We start from the raw sequence: 20,534 nt of genomic DNA, 5'->3' as shown, positions 1-20,534 counted from the left end.
AAAAAAAAAAAAGACATTCAGTGGTGGTGTGGTGCTGACCTATAGCTATTAACACGAGATAAGCACTTTAAACAGAGTTGGTCAACTACTGGCAGCCTTGGTGTCATGGAAAGAACTTGGACTTTGGAACCACAGAAACTCAGGCAAGCCTCGGTAATGTTTCTCTTTTTAAATTGAGACAAGGTCTCTCTATGTTGCCTAGGCTGGGTCTTCAACTCCTGGGCTCAAGCCATCCTCTGGCCTTGGCCTCCCAAAAGTGCTAGGATCGCAGGTGTGAGTCACCATGCCCAGGCTCCAGTAATATTTCAGAACTTCCTCAAAACTGTTTCCTCCTTTGTTACTGCATTCTTCACTGGGATGAGGGTTAAGACCCACCTAACAGTAGTAATCTACATCTCAATGTAGGACTTCTGAATTCTGACTCGAGGAAAGCACCTGCTTTTCTGGTTGAGTAATTATAAACAGAGATTCTAGGTTTGCATGTTTGCAGTTTTAAACTCGAAAAGTGCATTTATCTCAAAAGCACAGAATTATCAAGAATTTTAATTACTGATTTATCTCTAATGTAAAAATGGGAAACAAATGGCCTCCAGTAGGAAATTAATTTAATCCGCATAGCCATGCAATGGAATACTTCACGGCATTAAGATTGTGCTTTTGAAGACTATTTAGTGAGAAGAAAAATGTTCATCATAAAACAGTAAAAAGAAGGGCAGTAAACAAAACAGCATACAATATACCCCACTGTAGAAAAACAAAATACATACAGAAATGTAATAGCCAAAGAAGGACCCAAAGCGAAGGCTTCCCCCTGGGAACTAGGAGGGGTGGAGAGAAATTACTTTCTTCCCTGCATTTCTGTGTCTTTTCTAGCTTCCTATCAGTATCAGGTATTGCCTTTAAATCCGAAAATACCCCTGTGTTATTAGTGAGGCGTCGTCGGGGCTCTGAGAGGCGCGCGCGCCCGGGACAGACCCCTGCGCCCCCTGGCGGCGCCCTGAGGCCCCGCCCCATGAGGCCGGCGCGACGGGGCGGGGCGCGGAGCCCCAGCCGAGCCTAGCCCTGCCCGGCCCCGGAGGACTTGCAACACTCCGAGACCAGGAACGCTCCGTCTGGAACGGCGCAGGCAAGCCAGGGGGCCGGGGCCGGCGCCGTTGGGGACTGTGGGCGGTGGGGACTGGTCCAGGGCTGGGGTGGCCATGCGCCGGGGCGCCTAAACTTTTCGGAGCGCGCTCTCGGCTTGCCCGCTCCTGGGCCCAAGGAGCCCGTTCCAGATGGGGATCTCCCCGCCTGGCCCTTGGCGTTTCGCTCTCCCTGGGCGCGCGGGTGGGCGGCCGGGTCTGTGGCACCTAGTTAGCCTTGGGAGCCCAGCAGCGTGTTGTGGGCACTGGTGAGCGGAGCCAGGGTCTGGGGGTGTCCTCGTGTCCCCTCTTTCGGGCACGAGTGGCCTCTCTGTCGCAGGGCCTATCCACCATGCCCGCCCGAGTGGCCAGCTGTGTGGGATGAGGGCTTTCATGGCCCTCAGCTGGTGAGAAGAGGGAAGAGGGAGGGGAGACAGCCAGGGCCTGGCACGGACCCAAGGTTGCCCCCACACGCGCTGAGGCCAGTCTCGGTGTAGACAGGTGAATATTTAAGGGGTGGGGAAGGGGGGGTCCTATCTTGCAGCTGGGGCAGAAGCCAATGAGCAGCTCAAGTGTTTGGCATGGGGAAGTGGCCACCTCTATCACCATGACTTTGCCCTCTGCCAGTCCCACTTCCAGCCACTGTTTCCCGGCTGGGTTCACAGAACTACAGGGGAGTAACATCCTCCTCGTGACTTCTTTGGGTTAGAGTGAAAACAAAACAGAGAAACGGGAAAAGGGAAAGCAAATGGAGAGACTGGGGCAGGAGCCAGGGACCAGTGGGAGGAAGCAGAGGGAGGCTGCTGGGAGGCCAGGCCCTGACCTTGTGGGGTCGGCACCAATTCTTGTCCTATGGGGTCTCCATCTCCTCTCCCTCCTCTGTGGCCTCTGTGTGGTACCCAGGAGTTTGGGGTTCTACCTGAGCACCCTGGACATGGGATAAGTAGGCCTGGGAACGCAGGTCAGAGCCAGATGTCATGGAAGGGCCCTCAGGTGTCCAGTTCTCTGGGCTCTGAAATATTCATCTCATTAGTGAGCTTTGGTTTCCAAGCTGGCGACTTTGGGCTGGCCAGTGGTGGCAGGGGAGCCAGGTGCCTCCTGGGGCTGCTTTATTGGCGCAAAGGGGGAGCCATACTTCCTTCTCACCTGCCTCCTCTCTCTGTCTCTCCAGTCATGAGGATCCAGAGAACCAGTTTATAGCTTAAATGGAAGAGGCAGGACCACAGTGTCAGGGGCCCTGTCTTTCTGTGCTATGACCTCAAGGCCTCACTTGTAAAAATGAGCACATCAGAGAGGTAATGATGGGTTATCCTGTAAGTGTTGGGAGAGCCTCATGTCATGAGCTGGGGTAATAGCCACCTGGGCTCAGCCTCCTCCCCTGGGAATGGGTGCCTCAGCCAGACGCTGTCTACCTCAGAGCACCTCCAACCGCAGGCCTCACCCTGGGCCTTTCAGAAACAGCAGAAGCCACAGAGAAGGGAAACACACATACTTGTGTGTTTTCAGAGGGCTGAACTGGGAGGACCAGAGAGTGGAAGCTCATACAATTCTCTGGGAAGAAGTTCTGCTAACAACATGGCTGATCATGACATGGGCCTTCTGGACCTATTCTGTTGGGGACACAGTGGAAGGGATGACCTTGACAGAATCTTCCAACCCTAAGATTCTGGGATTCTAGGCCAAAACCTGGGTCTTGTTTTGAAGTAGAAATGATATCCAGAAGTCGACAGGCTACAGTGGCAGGTACCTCCATTGGTGGGAAGGGAGATATTAATGAGCTCCCACTTTTATCTGTAATGATTTGTGCTTTGCCCCGTTGCACAGAGGTGAGGTTAGGGGTGCCCGTTTCCTGGTTCTGTGGTAGCTGGATATGTCCCCCAGCCCTTGGCAGTAAATCCCACGGTGGGATAGCAGCTGTGTGGAATGGGGGAAGGGGAGGACCCTTGCCAGAGATCCTGGCACTGGGCTGACCCCATGAGAGTGAGAGGGCATGTCTAGTACTTCATGTGACTGCTCTGAGGGGCAGCTGGGTGTACGCACAGAGGTTTTAAGAGACGAGGAATTAGGATATGAATGATTCTCAGGGTTGGGTGTCTGTAATACAAAGGTGGCCTGGGTCAGCATCCCACAGGGTGTTAATAGGTTTGCCTCGATAAAAGTGGCTCAGGCTTAAGGGAGTTTGAAGGAACACTGGGTTAAACAAAGTTGAACAGGGTTGCTTACTGCAGGACTTCTCGGGGCAGAATATGCCATTGTGAATTTCCAAGAAGGGGGTGTGGATTGTTTCTCAAGAGTCATCTGTTTCCAGCACTCATTCATTAACGTCTCCTGGGGCGTGTTCTTTAGAACGGTCTGGGAAATGCCTGGCTAGGTGATTCTGTTTCTCCACTGTGGCTCCCATAAACAAGTCCCTACTCCTTTCCCCCACGTGGGCTGATTTAGGGATAAAAGGAGGCCAGGGGAGGTCATTTGCCTGGATTCCTGCAGCTAGTTCATGAACCCAGGTCAGTGGACTTCCTGCCTCCTACTCTTTCTTTTCTAGAGTGTTATATACTGTTTAGCTCGGGCGTAACTGATCACCCAGGAAGAGCTGGCCGTAGGGTCCAGACAGCATTATGGGGACAGTTTGGGAGGGTGTGGACAGCCCCATAATGAAAACATGCCATGTACTTCTGCCTCTGAAGATGTCCTTGGAAACAGTTACACATCAGTAGAGACCCCCCGGTGTAGGTTCTTGGGGAGCCATGCCATTCTGCCCTGAAGCTTCCTGTTAGGCTGTTCATTCAGAATCAGAAACTGGCAGAGTGGACTTTGATCTTTCAGTTTTTTTTTTTTTTTTTTTTTTCTGTTGCCCAGGCTGGAGTGCAGTGGCATGGTCTCGGCTCACTGCAACCTACGTCTCCTGGGTTCAAGTGATTCTCCTGCCTCAGCCTCCCGAGAAGCTGGGATTATAGGCATGTGCCACCATGCCCGGCTAATTTTTGTATTTTTAGTAGAGACGAGGTTTCACCATGTTGGCCAGGCTGGTCTCGAACACCTGACCTCAAGTGATCCGCCCGGCTCGGCCTCCCAAAGTGCTGGGATTACAGGCGTGAGCCACCGCGCCTGGCCATTCTTTCATTTGAGGGGAATTGTCTTACTGATGTTAAAACTGGGTCTAGAGATGTGGCTGTCACAGTGGAGTCAGTCCCAAAGCCAGGACAAGAACTCGGGTCCCCATCTCCTAGCCCAGGACCCAGGCTTCAGATCAACTTTCCGCAGGGGAAAGAAATAATGGTAGCAACAACAGCTTGCTCAGCTCCTTTCTATCTATTGTTTTGATCTTTGCTGCCTTGGCCCCACCCTGGTGCTGCCTATTCACGCAGGTGCGTGCTACAGATGCCTCAGGGGCTTCTACTCCTGCCTGATATAAAAGCAAAGAGGCTGAATTTTAAATCAGGTGTGAGATCTATGCTTAAACTCATCTCTGCTGTTTGCCTGCTGTGGGACCCTAGATCTCTTTTTTTCTGAATTTCAGTTATCTCATCTATAGAGTGGGATGAGGGTAAGAATACCTCACAGCACTGTTGCAAGGATCAGATGTGCCTTAGTTACTATAGGTTGAGTGTCTCTTATCCAAAATGGGACCATTTTGACAATTTCCTTCCCTCCCTTTTCTTTTACCCACCCCAACTCCCTTCCACCCCCAAGAAAACACTTTACTCTCCTACTCGAGCATATAGTCACGATAGCCATGGGGGCGGACATCTACAGTGGCAGAAGCACATGGATTTTGGATTTTTTCGGATTTGGGGCTATGTATATTATACTTACCGGTTGAGCATCCCTAATCTGAAAATCCGAAATCAGAAATGCTCCAGTGAGCATTCCTTTGAGTGTCATCTTGGTGCTCAAAATGTTTTAGATTGTGGAGCATTTTGGATTTTGGAAATGAGGGATATTCAACCTGTACTTTCTTAGTTATATAGTAAGTACTGGAAGTGGTTCAACTACTCTAAGTGGTTCCCTTCCTTCCCTAGTTATTTTATTTATTTATTTTTTGAGACAGAGTCTCCCTCTGTTGCCCAGGCTGGAGTGCAGTGGCGCCATCTTGACTCACTGCAAGCTCCGCCTCCCGGGTTCATGCCATTCTTCTGCCTCAGCCTCCCGAGTAGCTGGGACTACAGGCGTCCGCCACCACATCCAGCTAATTTTTTGTATTTTTTAGTAGAGATGGGGTTTCACCGTGTTAGCCAGGATGGTCTCGATCTCCTGACCTCGTGATCCGCCCACCTTGGCCTCCCAAAGTGCTGGGATTACAGGCGTGAGCTGCCATGCCTGGCCCCTTCCCTAGTTCCTTATTGGGGTTAGTTATCAGTCTCCTTTGTCTGTCTCTTTCCCCTCCTAATGTTGAAGTTCAATGAAAAGACTGGAGATGATGAAACAAAGAAGGAAGTGAACAGGGACTGTGCTCAGAAGTATTATAGCATCAGCCTGCTAATGGCTTCCTCTTCCCTTATCTGTACTCCCAGGCCATCCTGACTTGGGTGGGGTAACCTGAGATTACCATTCTGATCACAGGATTCTGCTCCAGACAAGGGTGGCGGAGCTGCGGTGCCTGGGTCCTCTCATGATCCCCAGGACAGCCTCTCCCTCCTGGGAGCTTGGAGCCACCCCTCGGTCTCCATGGGTCCAGAGAGAGGCCACCCTGGCTAGAGAGGGGGCTGGGAGGGGTGGCCTCGAGTTGGGGGCCAGAAGTCGAGGGCTGGCTGTCTTTTGTTTTTTGAGATGGGGTTTCACTCTTGTTGCCCAGGCTGGAGTGCGATGGCATGTTCTTGGCTCACTGCAACCTCTGCCTCTCGGGTTCGAGCGATCCCCCTGCCTCAGCCTCCCGAGTAGCTGGGACTTCAGGTGTGGGATACCACGCCCAGCTAATTTTTTGTATTTTTTAGAAGACATGGGGTTTGACCATGTTGGCCACGACGGTCTTGATCTCCTGACCTCGTGATCCACCTGCCTCGGCCTCCCAAAGTGCTGGGATTACAGGCATGAGCCACTGCACCCGGCCCGGTCTTAACTGTTTCTGAGCTGAGAGGTGACTAGAGAACTGAGAGAATGGTAGCTTGTTCTGGCCCCTCCTTGGGAGAGGGTGTGTGCTGGTGTCTATCACTCAGAGAGTGGGCGGGGCTGGGAAGGGAAGTTCCAAACCCATGACCAAGAAGCGGGCTGTTCTGGGGTGGAGCAGGAACTTTCTTGGCTCTGGGGTTTCCTTGTCTGTCAAATGACCAGGTGAGATCCAAAGTCTAAGCCAGCTCTGATATTTTAGTGTTTAGATCCCTGTGGCTTCATCCTCTTAGTCCCAAAGTCCAGGCTGATGGAAGGATATTTAGTTGATTCTGGGCCCCCTTGGTGCAGAATCAGGCCTGGTGACTTGCCCAGACACTCCTGGGTATATCTTTTTACTCATTTGCTCTCGTGGCTATGAGGTCAGCTGTGCCCTGGGGTAGGAGGATAAAGTGTTTTCTTGTGGGGGCAGATAAAGGAAAAGGGAGGGGAACAAATCGTCAGATCTGGGCTGTGCTCCTGCGTCTGCTGGGTGGGGTTTCCTGAGATGTGCATTCTGAGCTATTTTTTCCACTCTGGGCATCCGTCCCTGGCAGGGAGGAGGGCAGGCTGCCTGGACCAGTCAGCTGCTCCTTTCCATCCCTCCCTCCAGTACACATACTCTCCTCTTGCTGTAACCTCAGTAGCTCAGGCCTCCTCTGCAGATTCCGGAACCTTAACCCTTCAGATACCCCCAGGAGAGCCCCAGCCGGGGCCTCAGTAGGCCGACAGCAGGATTACCACACTGAGAGGGCTCCAGGGGAGGAGGTGCTTCCGCTTCTGCATCTGAAAACCTTGACACCCAGCAAGTCCTGCTGTCTGAGCTCACCCACTTGTGCTGCTGCTGTGGTAGAAAGCAGGGGCTCTGGTTCCTTCCTAATGGGGGACTGGGGCCCTGAGAGAGGAGCAAACTTAGATCTATAATGGGCAAGGATAGGGCACAGTCTGAATGCCTTGATAACAGGCATTGTGAGGCAAGGAAGAATGTTCTAATCGAGCTGTCTGCAGACAAGGGGCTTGCTCCATGTTGCTGGAGTTCCTTCAAGCAGAAGGTGGGCCAGACACAGTGGCTCATGCCTGTAATCCCAGCACTTTGGGAGGCCTCGGTGGGTGGATCACTTGAGGCCAGGAGTTTGCCAGCCTGGCCAACATGGTGAAACCCCGTTTCTACCAAAACAAAAAGAAAAACAAAAACAAGCAGAAGGTGAATGCCTACTGTATTTTGGGAAAATTCAGGCTCCCAGTGGGGACCTTAAAGTCCCTGCAGACTGTGAGCCCCTCTAGTAGCTGCTGGCAGAACCCAGATCTGATTTCTAGTCCTCACTCTCTGTCAATCTCGTGATCTCTCTCCCCTTCTCCCTCCTTCCCTTATCCTCCATTCTTCTCTAGCCTCCACCCTTAGACATAGCTACGAAAGTAAACACTGACCCTTTCCCCCTTTGCTGCTACCTAGGCAGATGCCAGCCCCAAACCTCATCCCTAGCGGAGGCCTTGCTGATGTGGAAGTGGCCAGGGCCCTCATGGAGGCTGGGCAGGAGCCCAAGAGCAGGCTCTAAAGCTGCCAAACCCGGCAGCCCTGGTCCCCGGAGGCTCTTGCCAGTCTGACAGTGTTCTTGGCACTGCTCAGAGGTGAGTGTGGCTGAGTTTAGCAACTCCCCTGGCTAGCGTTAATGCTGGGGTTTCCTCTCCTGTGCCCAGGTCTCTCTATGTAGACAGCTAGGATCTCGTCCTGTCCCTAGGACCAGCTCGGTAACCAAGGACAGGTCCCTGTGCTGTGGCTGTCTGGTTGGTAAAGTGAGGGGTTGGCTGTCCTTGGGTGAGTTTCTGTCCAGCTCTGACCTTTATGTATCTCCAAGCCTGGGCCACCCTCTTCTCCCGGGGCCGTTGGCCAGGCTGTGAGCCCCGTGGTGGTGTGGAGGGCCTGAGTAGTTTGGCTTCCACTTGTGTCAGCCTCCTGTTGTCATGAGAGGGTTTTAGATGGAAGCTATGGCAGAAGTGATGAGAAGGTTGGATAGACAGGGTGTTTTCAGGTTAGGGATTAAGAGCAGGGGCCTGGGAGTCAGTCTTGGGGCTCATTTTGACTTCATCACACTCTAGCTAGGTTATCTTGGCCAAGTGATTTAATTCTTCTGTGCCTCAATCTCTTCATTTGTAAATGGGAATAATAATAACAGTATTAACTTGCTGGACTGTTGTAAGGATTTAATGAAAATAACCAACCTTTATCCCCATTGATCAGGGGTCGGGTTTCATTCTAAGCACTTTATGTGTATTTTCTTTTTTATTTTCTTCGAGACAAAGTCTCACTCTGTCACCCAGGCTGGAGTGCAGTGGCACGATCGTGGCTCACTGGAATCTCCGCCTCCCAGGTTGAAGCGATTCTCCTGCCTCAGCCTCCCGAGTAACTGGGATTCTAGGCGCCTGCTGCCATGCCCAGCTAATTTTTATATTTTTAGTAGAGACGGGGTTTCACCATTTGGCCAGGCTGGTCTCGAACTCCTGATCTCAGGTGATCCACCTGCCTCGGCCTCTCAAAGTGTTGAGATTACAGGCGTGAGCCACTGTGCCCAGCCTTCTATGTGTATTTTCTCACTTAATTTTTATAGCAACCCCGTGGAGGGTACTATTACTAGTGTGAGACCCATTTTCCAGGTGAAGAAACTGAGGCATAGTGAGTTGAAGTGGTCATGGTAGTTTCTGGTGTGGATGGGCTGGTGGCTGAGGTACCCGAAGGACTGGCCTGGAAACTGCTGTGTGCAGGCAGGCCTACTAGCTAGCACATGCTTCTGAAACCAAAAGCCTGAAAGGGAGGGGCAAGGGAGGCAGGAGTGAAGCTCTGAGTCAGCACCCGCTGAGCTGCACCAGAACCTTGGAGTCCCCGCGGCCCATCAAAGGCTGACCCTTCTCTCTCTGAGTCACCTTTCACCAGGTGGCTGCCACAGCCCCTTGGTCTGGAAAGTTAGCTGTTTGCCCTGCTTGGCTCAGAGGAGGGAGCAGGGGCAGCTCTCTGGCCGAGCAAAGGTCAGGCCCTGCAGAGCCGAGTTCCCAGAATCATAGTCTGTTGTTAGAGGGGGCAGTGGGCTTAGAGGTCGTGTGGCCCCCACCTTATTTCACAGAGGTGCACCCTGAGGAGGTGCTGGGACACGTCATGGTGACATCACGGTTGGGGTTTCTGCCCACAGAGCCTTTCCAGCCAGTGCTTTTTTTTTTTTTTTTTTTTTGAGATGGAGTCTCACTCTGTTGCCCAGGCTGGAGTATGGTGGCGCGATCTCAGCTCACCACAACCTCTGCCTCCCAGGTTCAAGTGTTTCTCCTGCCTCAGCCTCCTGAGTAGCTGGGACTACAGGTACACGCCACCATGCCTGGCTAATTTTTGCATTTTTAGTAGAGCAGGTTTTCACTATGTTGGCCAGGCTGGTCTCGAACTCCTGACCTCATGATCTGCCCACTTCAGCCTTCCAAAGTGCTGGGATTACAGGCGTGAGTTACCGCACCCTGCCAGCTTTGTATTTCTGACCTGACATTCTTGCCCTGGTTCTATCCCAGCCCCTCTAGGGAGATGAAGAACAGCTTTCCTCAAAATAACCCACTTAGAGACCTGGACTTTTATTCAATTCCCCCTCCTCAACCCTCCCTGCCACCTTCCCCTCTCTGAATTATCCCAGTTGTCATAAGAGAGAAGAGATAAGACAGTCCTTTATTTGATCCCCAAACTATGCAATGTGCCCTAAAAAGAGACGCTGGTCTCTCTTGCTTCCAGCAGAGCCTCTGAGAGCCTCTGGTGTCTGCTGACCTGCGTCTGGGGCTGTCCTCCTTGGGGATCCTAAAGCCCCCTGTAGATGCTCTAGAAGAGGTGGTGGCCCTGTCGAGCCCAGACTGCCAGGGCTTGTCCTTACTGGGGATGCAGGGGCCCTCTAGGGGCTTCCTTAGCTCCTCCTAAGCCTGCATCTCTGCTACCTCAGAGGGACCACCAGGCCCAGAGGACAGTAACTGGCAGAGGAGGCATAAGAGCACCGCATAACATGAAGGACCTGGACCCAGGATCTGGAAGGCCTCCGTCCTGGTTATGCCACTGACCTGCGAGTTCTGGGGTTCTGGGGAATCACTTCCCTGTTCAGGGCCTGCATTCTCTCATCTGAAGTGAGCATTTGGGGCTTATGGCCTTGAGGTCCCTTCCAACTCCAGTTTGGGGTTCCCTCCCCCTGGTTTCTTGGCCCTCCCCGGCTATGGGGCTCTTCCTGCTGCAGGGAAGGCATTCCCTTGACCTTGTGGCCTGATTCCTCAGCTCTTTGTCCTCCCTGCTAGCACTGCACCTGGAAGACAGGTAGAACTCACAGAGAGCCTGGGATTCAGAACATCTGTCTCCCCCTCCGGGGTGGGGGTAAGGGGGAGGGCGAGGGGCTGTGCACTCACTCTCTCTTCCCTAGCAAGGCCAGAGAGCAGCCGTGGTCGCAGGCTGCCACATGCCTTTCTGACACGCCACCGCTGTTATTTGAAGGAACCAGAAAGTCCTGTCTCAAGCTGGCCCTTTGGCACAGCCTCCCTGCCCCCAGCCCCTGTACCACCCACCCCTGCTTCTCAGGCTTCCTGACTCAGCCTGCCACTGGCCCCCGGGTCCCTGGATCCCTTCCTCCTCGGGGCCTGGCAGCTCTGGCACTGGGGCTAGCTTGTTTTCTTCCACTTCTCCCCCCGGCTCTCCACTTTGAGCCTTGGCTCCAACCCAGCTCTGGCTTCCAGGCCTGGCATCCCCATCAGCTGTGGCAGGGGCAGAGCTGACCCTTTCAGAGGGTCCCAGCTGGCCCTGTGAGTCGCCAGGAGGCTGTGCCTGGCCCTTCTGGCTTCTTCGCTGGTTCTGCCATCAAGCCACCGAAACTGGAAGATTTTCTTAAACCACAACAGGGAGTTCCCAGGCTCCCTGGTTCCCTCTCTCCTCAGCGAATCCTTCCTCCTGCTTTCCTATGGCTGGGGAGCTGCATAGTGAGAGGCCTGTGGACAAAAAGCAGGCGCAAAGGCAGCAGGGACAGGAGTCCAGTTGGTGGGGAGGTGGCCTGTGGACAGCAAATCACACGCTGCCCTCTAAGGAGAAAATAGGAGGTGTTCCTCTCCACGGAGGCAGCCTGGACAAGGCTGGAAGTGGGGCCACGAGGCTGAGTGAGCCGGGCCTGGGCATTCACGATTGCTTTTCTCCTCTCCCATTTCAGGTCCCAGCAGCTGGGGTTCCCCCTCAGCCCGTGAGCGGCCATGTCCAACCCCAGTGCCCCACCACCATATGAGGACCGCAACCCCCTGTACCCAGGCCCTCCGCCCCCTGGGGGCTATGGGCAGCCATCCGTCCTGCCAGGAGGGTATCCTGCCTACCCTGGCTACCCGCAGCCTGGCTACGGTCACCCTGCTGGCTACCCACAGCCCATGCCCCCCATCAACCCGATGCCCATGAACTACGGTGAGTCCTGGAAGGGCAGATGGAAGGTGGGTGGGAGGGACAGCACTTGGAGCAGATGAGGCCACCACCTCCTGCCCCTTTTCTCTTCTAGTTTCCCTTAAATCCCTTTCTCATCTTCTCTGTTGAGATCTCTCCCTCTGTTTCTGTCTTTGTTACCCTCCACTTTTTCCCTCAGCAACTGGCCCCCAGCCACTTGCTGCCCCCTTTGTTCAAGGAGATCCATGAGGCATGTCCCAGAACGTACACACCACAGGAGAATGGGGCTGGGCCAAGTAATGACTCCTGAGGGGTTACCTCAGGGCACCAGCTCTGTTTCCCAACAAGCGGCCAACAAGCTGCTGCCACCTCCCAGACCTGTCGACTTCCTTAGGAACTCCTTTGGGAACCTGAACCACTTTCCTCATCCTTTAAAGTGAAATCTGACTTTTGCAAAAGACATTGGAGCCAAGTTTGGTAAACATCATGGCAGGGACATGCTTGTGTTTGGTCAGAAATGAGGTGAGGCCGGCCGCGGTGGCTCACGCCTGTAATCCCGGCACTCTGGGAGGCTGAGGCGAGCAGATCACCTGAGGTCAGGAATTCGAGACCAGCCTGGCCAACATGGCAAAACCCCATCTCCACTAAAAATACAAAAACTTAGCCGGGTGTGGTGGCGTGCACCTGTAATCCCAGCTACTCAGGAGGCTGAGGCAGGAGAATCGCTTGCAATCCCAGGAGGTGGAGGTTGCAGTGAGCCAGGATCGCACTACTGCACTTCAGCCTGAGCAACAGAGCAAGACTCTGTCTCAAAAAAAAAAAACCAAAAAAAAACAAAAAACAAAACAAAACAAAAAAAGAGGCCGGGTACGGTGGCTCATGCCTGTAATCTCAACACTTTGGGAGGCTGAGATGGGCGGATCACGAGTTTGAGACCAGCCTGGCCAACATGGTGAAACCCTGTCTCTACCAAAAATACAAAAAATGAGCCGGGCGTGGTGGCATGCGTCTGTAATCCCAGCTACTCAGGAGGCTAAGGCAGGAGAATTGCTTGAACCCGGGAGGTGGAGGTTGCGGTGAGCCGAGATCACGCCTTTGCACTCCAGCTTGGGCAACAAGACCGAAACTCCGTCTCAAAAAAAAAAAAAAAAAGGAAATGAGGTGAAGTTAGAGCGCAGTGAGTCTTCCTGGGTGGCTCAAGTGTGGATTTTAAAAGTAGTTCCCAAAGAGGCATTCAGGCATTCAGGGAATGTTTGCAGCCCTGCAGCATCTCTGAACCCCAGAGGGGTGTCAGCCAGCTCTCACTTGGACATGTGCGCTGGTGCGGATCTGCGCATGGGTCCTGCACAGTCACGCACACCCTTTGCACACCTGCCTCTGTGAGGCTGATGCAGATCCCTGTCTTCACCTCTATCCCTGCTGCTGCACAAACTGCGCTCTGCCGCCCTCCTTTTCTCCGACCCTCTGTCCCCATCCCCTGTTCTGCCCTGGCTGGCTGCCCCAGTGGATGCCCATACCTGCTCCTACCTGGCTTCCCCACTACATCATGACCCCCCAGTGAACCCCCAGTGGCGTGGGCTGGGCACACAGGAGCCCTCCACAGATGCACGTGAGGAACGTTTCCCACCTAAGCCCCCTCGTGACAGGCCGGCTCTGGGTCACTCTGAGGGTGTCTAGAAGACCCCAGCTTGGGAGAAGAGTTCCTGTTATAACACTTGTCTTTTGGCTGGAGATCCCTGAGACTTTGAGATTGTCAGGGAGGCTTTGGGATTGATGCCACATGTCTCAGGTCCCCAGCTGGTCAAGTGTCATCTGTCCCTAGGCCCAGGCCATGGCTATGATGGGGAGGAGAGAGCGGTGAGTGATAGCTTCGGGCCTGGAGAGTGGGATGACCGGAAAGTGCGACACACTTTTATCCGAAAGGTAAGATACGCGCTGGGAGGTGGGTGTACCTGGGGCCCCTCAGGCTGTGGGACTGGGAAGTGGGTAGGCCACAGTAGCCCCAGGGCATCAATTCCATGAAATACACTGGCTGCCTGTCTTCTCTAGCCTTGTCTGCTTCTTAGAGGGGCACCTGGCTTCTCTAACCCCAGGGTTCCCTCTCTTTTTGCACCTCTCTTCTTGACCATGTTTTGGGAGGACACATTCAGTCTGGGAGAATCTCCTAGGTGGGCTCTGCCACAGTGCCCACCTTCCCCAGACATCTTTCTCCCCTTAGACTATAGGCAGCTTGGAGCCAGAAATGATCCTACTCGCTTGTAACCCACCCTCTCCATCTCACAGCTGCATAGAGCGTGCAGACTGAGCTGCTGGGAGTGCAGAGGCCATACTGGTAGAGTATGGTGGCCAGGCAGGGCAAGTCAGTAGTCACCGAGGCTGGTGTTGGACAGGGGGGGAGATGGCAGGGAGCATGGGAGCGGGGCTGAGGAAGAAGTGCACATAGCCTCTGAGCCAGGCATCTCACTGGGGTCGCCTCTGGGCCAGGCTGCAGCTAGGGAGGGTTCTTGAGTGGGAGGAAAGTATTGGGGGCTGGCAGCTTCCTGGGGCAGGCCAGGGGTGCCGGATGGTGACCCATGCCCGGCCGTCTGTGTCCAGGTTTACTCCATCATCTCCGTGCAGCTGCTCATCACTGTGGCCATCATCGCTATCTTCACCTTTGTGTAAGTCTCTAGGCCTTGCCACCCACTCCTACTGCCCTGGGGGTTCAGGGTCACCTGCTGGGGGTGTGGGTGGTGGTGGGCCCTGCTCTCAGGGTGACCATGGGCAATTAGAGAAGGTGAAGCCAGGGCTGCCTGGCTGGCCTGGGTGGGGCAGACAAGCCTCAGGGTGACTACTCCTGTCCTCCTGTGCCCCACAGGGAACCTGTCAGCGCCTTTGTGAGGAGAAATGTGGCTGTCTACTACGTGTCCTAGTGAGTGTGTGCTCTTCTGTGGTTGGGCAGGGAGGCAGGGGTGGCAGCTTCTGTTTCTAGGTGACCAGCTTTGCTCAGGGCAGGATCAAAATGCTTTTTGAGAGGGCCCCCAAGTTGGTGCCAGTTTCCCGTGCCAGAGGGTGTGGGTGTGCGTGCCCAGATGAGTAGCAGACCCCTAGAACTCGAGAGCAAGAGTGGGACCTGCTGGTGGTGGTGTGCACGCTGCGCTGCAGCCCCCATGTCCTCTCAGCCCGTCAGCTGCAGCCTCCCCAGACCTCCTTCCTGGCCGGAGCCTGGTGCTTCAGAGCATCTCAGTGACCCTGGCTGGGGGTAATCTCGTTCTTGCTTCCTGTTGAGTTGCTTCCCCTCAGACTTCCAAACAGCTATTTGGGCCCCAAATCACTGGCCTGGTGTGTGCTGCCAAGCGGGGCAGGTTTGGGCCTGAACTGCTTCCCCATCTCTTTGTCCCTAGTGCTGTCTTCGTTGTCACCTACCTGATCCTTGCCTGCTGCCAGGGACCCAGGTGAGTCCCAGAGACTTAACACAGTGAGAGGGGTGACAGGGATTGGGATGGGGGCCGAGTATTTTGGAAAGAAAAAGGATTCCTTTATAGCAGCTGAATGGAAACTTACAAGAAATGAGGAGGAGGATGACGATCACAGCTACTGTTCAGGTGTATACAAAGGACCATGTGTGTGCAGGAGCTAACTAGCTGTCACTCTTATAGTAACCCTGCAAGACAGGTAGCATTTTAGCCAGTTAACAAATAGGAAGAACCCGAGGCTCAAAGAGGCTGAGTAGCTTTCTCCCCATCACACAGGCAGCCAGTTTAAGAGTTGCAAACCAATCCAGGTGTTTCTGGCGCCACAGCACAGGTCTGTCTCATTGGCCCATGTTGTCCCTGCGTACCACACCTGAACAGGTGCCAAAGGCCATGCCAACCTCCCTCCTTGGAGTCAAGGCTTAATCCTCCAGGCACAGGAGCCAAGCGCTTCCTTCTGCTGTAGGAGCCTCTGACGCCTGAGGGGCCCAAGTCATTTAATCAAGGCTTCTCTTTCCCTTCAGACGCCGTTTCCCATGGAACATCATCCTGCTGACCCTTTTTGTAAGTCTAGAAGGGTGGCAGGAGGGTGTGGAGATGCTGTGAGGGAGACTGCTCCCAGGGAAGGGATGGGGACCCATTTCAGAAGGATGTCCTGGCTGTCTCCCCCACCTTATCTGGGCCGCCTGTTCTGATCTCCTCTGTGGCTGCCTCTTTCCAACTTGGTGGCATTCCCCAGCTCTGGCAGAGGCCACCATGGCCACTCCCCCAGCGCCCTGCCTTCCTTCCTTTTTAAGTGTTTCATTCTTGTCTCTCTCCTTCCCTTAGACTTTTGCCATGGGCTTCATGACGGGCACCATTTCCAGGTACATTCAGGGATAAAGCACCACTCTTGGGAAATGTGTATTGTGGGGAGTGGGGTGTTCCTGGGCCGGCAGCCAGCTGCGTGGGTGGATTCTGGGCAGGTCCCCTCTGGAAGTGGTGATTTCGAAGTCATTCATACGTGGCTTAATGCCTCTTGTCTGTAACTCCTGCTTCTCCCCAGTATGTACCAAACCAAAGCCGTCATCATTGCAATGATCATCACTGCGGTGGTATCCATTTCAGTCACCATCTTCTGCTTTCAGACCAAGGTGAGGGCATGGAGGGCCCTTCCCTGGCCCCCCGACTCCCCTTTCTTATCAGGCCCGGACCCTGGTACACTAGGGATGTTCCCTAGAGACCTGATCCCCTTCTCCTCATCCGCACCTACAAAACTGTGTCCTGTTTCTGTCCTTAGAATGTTGTGGACATTCCCATACCCCCTAGGAGGCAGCACTGGGACTCCCTGGCAGGGCCAGTCTGACTGGGCTGGTTGTCACAGCCATCTGACAGGTGCCTCTTTCTCGCTTCCTGGCAGGTGGACTTCACCTCGTGCACAGGCCTCTTCTGTGTCCTGGGAATTGTGCTCCTGGTGACTGGGATTGTCACTAGCATTGTGCTCTACTTCCAATACGTGAGTGTCCCAGGAGAGCTGGGGTCAGTGAACCCAGTGCTCAGGGCAGACTTCCTATATAGCATGGTCTCGCAGGCCCCAAAGGTCCCCGGGGCAGGCTCTGACCTCCAGAACCTCTCGACTGGCTAGCAAAGGCACCAACGTGGAGGCAGCATCCTTCTGGGTGAGGGTAGACTCTCTATGTGGAGATGGGCGGCCTTGGAGCCAGAGCACCTGAAGCCCTGGACTGCATCACTGCACTCCTAGGGGAAGGGGTGGGTTCAATCTGCCTGGCAGCTGAGAATCAGGTTCTCGGAGGCAGACTGGGAGAGGAACCCAGAGGACTGAGATGATGGGCCTGGGTGGAAGGGACCTTGGGGGGTCTCTGGATCCAATTATTTCCTTTATTCTGTTCAGCTGGGGGAGAACAGTGCCGAAGGGGAAGGATGGGGACACGAGGGCTGCCTGCCCATGGGCCAGCTCTGTCCTTCTGTGGACGGCCACCTGTGGGCATGTCATGCGGGCTGTCCTGTGGGTGCTCCCGGATTTTGATACTCACCAGAGGGGTTGGGGGGCCTCCCTTCTTCCTTAGTCTACCCCTCCCAGGCTGGGCTGTAGGAACTGGTCTATTGAATGCTGGGTCTGCCCCTTTCAGAGCTGTAACTCAACTGCTTTTTTTCTAGAAGTATAGTAGACACTTGTGTACCTTGACTGGCTTTGGAGATTGGTTTTATACAGCCATTGCAGGATGGCCTCTGCTTTCTCTGCTGGATATATCACCAGTCTTAATTTCCTCCAAGATCTGGAAAGGCAGTAGCCTTTCATGGAGAGCTAGCTTCCCAGCTCTACCCACTCTCACGCCACTATCCCGGGGGAAGCTGGGGCCTGTGGGCCTGTGGTTTGCTGAGGTTTCTAATGCCATTCTCTGTCCCCTTCTTCCCCAGGTTTACTGGCTCCACATGCTCTATGCTGCTCTGGGGGCCATTTGTTTCACCCTGGTGAGTAAGTCCCAGCCCCACTCTAGGAAGGGGAGCTGAGGGGATGAGGGGAGGAATCTAGGGAAGGGGGCATGAATTTAGACTGCCTGGGAGGCAGGGAATGGGGCCATAGCAGGCCATTCCTCTCACTACTGTCCAGAGATTCCATTGATTTTTGTGGGCACTCTTGCCATCTCTTGTTCAAGCTGCCTGCTATTAGAACACTAGTCAGCCATATTGAGAACGGTGTGTCTGCCTCCTTTCCTAGACTGTGAGCGGCTACAGTGTAGAGCCCATATGTTATGCTGTGCGTTAATGTGGCCCTAAGCACTGTGTGGCGCATAGGCCCCCAGGACAAATCTGCTGACCAAAAATGAGCTCTGGACACTGATGCCTGAGTTCTCACTTCTGGCTTCCCTATCCTTGCAGTTCCTGGCTTACGACACACAGCTGGTCCTGGGGAACCGGAAGCACACCATCAGCCCGGAGGACTACATCACTGGCGCCCTGCAGATTTACACAGACATCATCTACATCTTCACCTTTGTGCTGCAGCTGATGGGGGATCGCAATTAAGGAGCAAGCCCCCATTTTCACCCGATCCTGGCGCTCTCCCTTCCAAGCTAGAGGGCTGGGCCCTATGACTGTGGTCTGGGCTTTAGGCCCCTTTCCTTCCCCTTGAGTAACATGCCCAGTTTCCTTTCTGTCCTGGAGACAGGTGGCCTCTCTGGCTATGGATGTGTGGGTACTTGGTGGGGACGGAGGAGCTAGGGACTAACTGTTGCTCTTGGTGGGCTTGGCAGGGACTAGGCTGAAGATGTGTCTTCTCCCCGCCACCTACTGTATGACACCACATTCTTCCTAACAGCTGGGGTTGTGAGGAATATGAAAAGAGCCTATTCGATAGCTAGAAGGGAATATGAAAGGTAGAAGTGACTTCAAGGTCACGAGGTTCCCCTCCCACCTCTGTCACAGGCTTCTTGGCTACGTAGTTGGAGCTATTTCTTCCCCCAGCAAAGCCAGAGAGCTTTGTCCCCGGCCTCCTGGACACATAGGCCATTATCCTGTATTCCTTTGGCTTGGCATCTTTTAGCTCAGGAAGGTAGAAGAGATCTGTGCCCATGGGTCTCCTTGCTTCAATCCCTTCTTGTTTCAGTGACATATGTATTGTTTATCTGGGTTAGGGATGGGGGACAGATAATAGAACGAGCAAAGTAACCTATACAGGCCAGCATGGAACAGCATCTCCCGTGGGCTTGCTCCTGGCTTGTGACACTATAAGACAGAGCAGGCCACATGTGGCCATCTGCTCCCCATTCTTGAAAGCTGCTGGGGCCTCCTTGCAGGCTTCTGGATCTCTGGTCAGAGTGAACTCTTGCTTCCTGTATTCAGGCAGCTCAGAGCAGAAAGTAAGGGGCAGAGTCATACGTGTGGCCAGGAAGTAGCCAGGGTGAAGAGAGACTCGGTGCGGGCAGGGAGAATGCCTGGGGGTCCCTCACCTGGCTAGGGAGATACCGAAGCCTACTGTGGTACTGAAGACTTCTGGGTTCTTTCCTTCTGCTAACCCAGGGAGGGTCCTAAGAGGAAGGTGACTTCTCTCTGTTTGTCTTAAGTTGCACTGGGGGATTTCTGACTTGAGGCCCATCTCGCCAGCCAGCCACTGCCTTCTTTGTAATATTAAGTGCCTTGAGCTGGAATGGGGAAGGGGGACAAGGGTCAGTCTGTCGGGTGGGGGCAGAAATCAAATCAGCCCAAGGATATAGTTAGGATTAATTACTTAATAGAGAAATCCTAACTATATCACACAAAGGGATACAACTATAAATGTAATAAAGTTTATGTCTAGAAGTTAAAACCCTGTATGGCTCCAGGAGTATGTGTGGCTCTGCCCAAAGTATCCACTTCTTCCTTCTGCATTCTGGCTTGGGCTGTCCCACCTTTTCCAAGGTAATCAAATACACTTTACTGCAGCAGTTTCCGGGGATGGATGCAATAGACTAGTGAAGGCTCAGGAGTTGGGTGGGGAAAGGGAGAGCTCAACCCTATCACACTGGATCACTGGATATGGAAGAGACCTCTTGGCCGTAGTGCTTGACCTTTTCTGCACCATGGACCCTTTCCAAAAGCTCATGAGAGCTAACTCTCTTCCCCAAAGAGCTGTATGTATACCTACAGTTTTGCAGATGGAGGAGGGGATGGACTGCAGGTTCAGTCCATGTCAACTCCAGTCCCATCTTACAAAATGAGGAAACTGGGCCTGGTGCGGTGGCTCACACCTGTAACTCCAGTACTTTGGGAGGCCGAGGGCGGTGGGGGGGAATCACCTGAGGTCAGGAGTTTGAGACCAGCCAGACCAAACATGGTGAAACCCCATCTCTACTAAAAGTACAAAAAAAAAAAAAAAAAAAAAAATTAACTGGGAGTGGCGGTGAGTGCCTGTAATCCCAGCTACTCTGGAGGCTGAGGCAGGAGAATCACTTGAACCTGCAGTGGAGGTTGCAGTGAGCTGAGATCATGCCATTGTACTCCAGCCTGGGCAACAAGAGTGAAACTCTGTCTCAAAAAAAAAAAATAAATAAGTAAAAAAAATCCAAAAAAAAAAATAAAAACACAAAAAGTAACTGGGCGTGGTGGCACTCAACTGGGGTCCCAGCTACTCAGGAGGCTGAGGTAGGAGGATCACTTGAGCCCAGGAGGTGGAGGTTGCAGTGAGCTGACGATCACAACACTGCACTCCAGCCTGGGTAACAGAGCGAGACTCCGTCTCAAAAAACAAAAAACAAAACAAACAAATGAGGAAACTGAGGCCCAGAGTCGAGTCATTTGGACTCAGTAAAGAGCAGTGCTTTTTTTTGCCTCCACACCCTGAATACCTTCTTTGATTCTCTTTATTGTTTCAAGGCTGAGCGGGACCCCACCCTCCTGGCCGGCAGCTCTGAGGGCTTGGTCCCGAGGGCCCGAGGCCTAGGCTGGTTGCACTTAAGTCTCTGGGTTTGCCCCACCATCCAG

General features: G+C 53.6%; 2 protein-coding genes across 4 annotated transcripts in view; one reads left to right on the top strand and one right to left on the bottom strand.

Moving 5' to 3' along the window:
* Positions 1 to 20,534, bottom strand: part of PNKD (PNKD metallo-beta-lactamase domain containing) — a 76,367-nt gene that overhangs the window by 53,249 nt on the left and 2,584 nt on the right. The window lies entirely within an intron of this gene.
* On the top strand, positions 1,010 to 19,380 carry TMBIM1 (transmembrane BAX inhibitor motif containing 1). 3 transcript variants are annotated; one of them, XM_003818599.5, is made up of 12 exons: positions 1,010 to 1,126; positions 11,405 to 11,646; positions 13,445 to 13,545; positions 14,218 to 14,282; positions 14,480 to 14,533; positions 15,006 to 15,056; positions 15,599 to 15,638; positions 15,903 to 15,940; positions 16,120 to 16,207; positions 16,474 to 16,569; positions 17,493 to 17,546; positions 17,955 to 19,380. In XM_003818599.5, exons 2-12 carry the CDS (start codon positions 11,445 to 11,447, stop codon positions 18,099 to 18,101), a joined length of 936 nt encoding a protein of 311 aa, XP_003818647.1. In that variant the 5' UTR covers positions 1,010 to 1,126; positions 11,405 to 11,444; the 3' UTR covers positions 18,102 to 19,380. The 3 variants fall into 3 exon arrangements, with proteins under 3 accessions (XP_003818647.1, XP_057157497.1, XP_054965061.1); XM_057301514.2 differs by lacking the exon at positions 1,010 to 1,126 and adding an exon at positions 6,369 to 6,389; XM_055109086.2 differs by lacking the exon at positions 1,010 to 1,126 and adding an exon at positions 7,665 to 7,832.

The sequence above is a fragment of the Pan paniscus genome, chromosome 13, assembly GCF_029289425.2.
Source record: "Pan paniscus chromosome 13, NHGRI_mPanPan1-v2.0_pri, whole genome shotgun sequence".
In the NCBI taxonomy this organism is placed as follows: Eukaryota; Metazoa; Chordata; class Mammalia; order Primates; family Hominidae; genus Pan; species Pan paniscus.
Note: the sequence above shows the minus strand (reverse complement) of the source record. Positions and strands in the feature narration are given on the sequence as shown.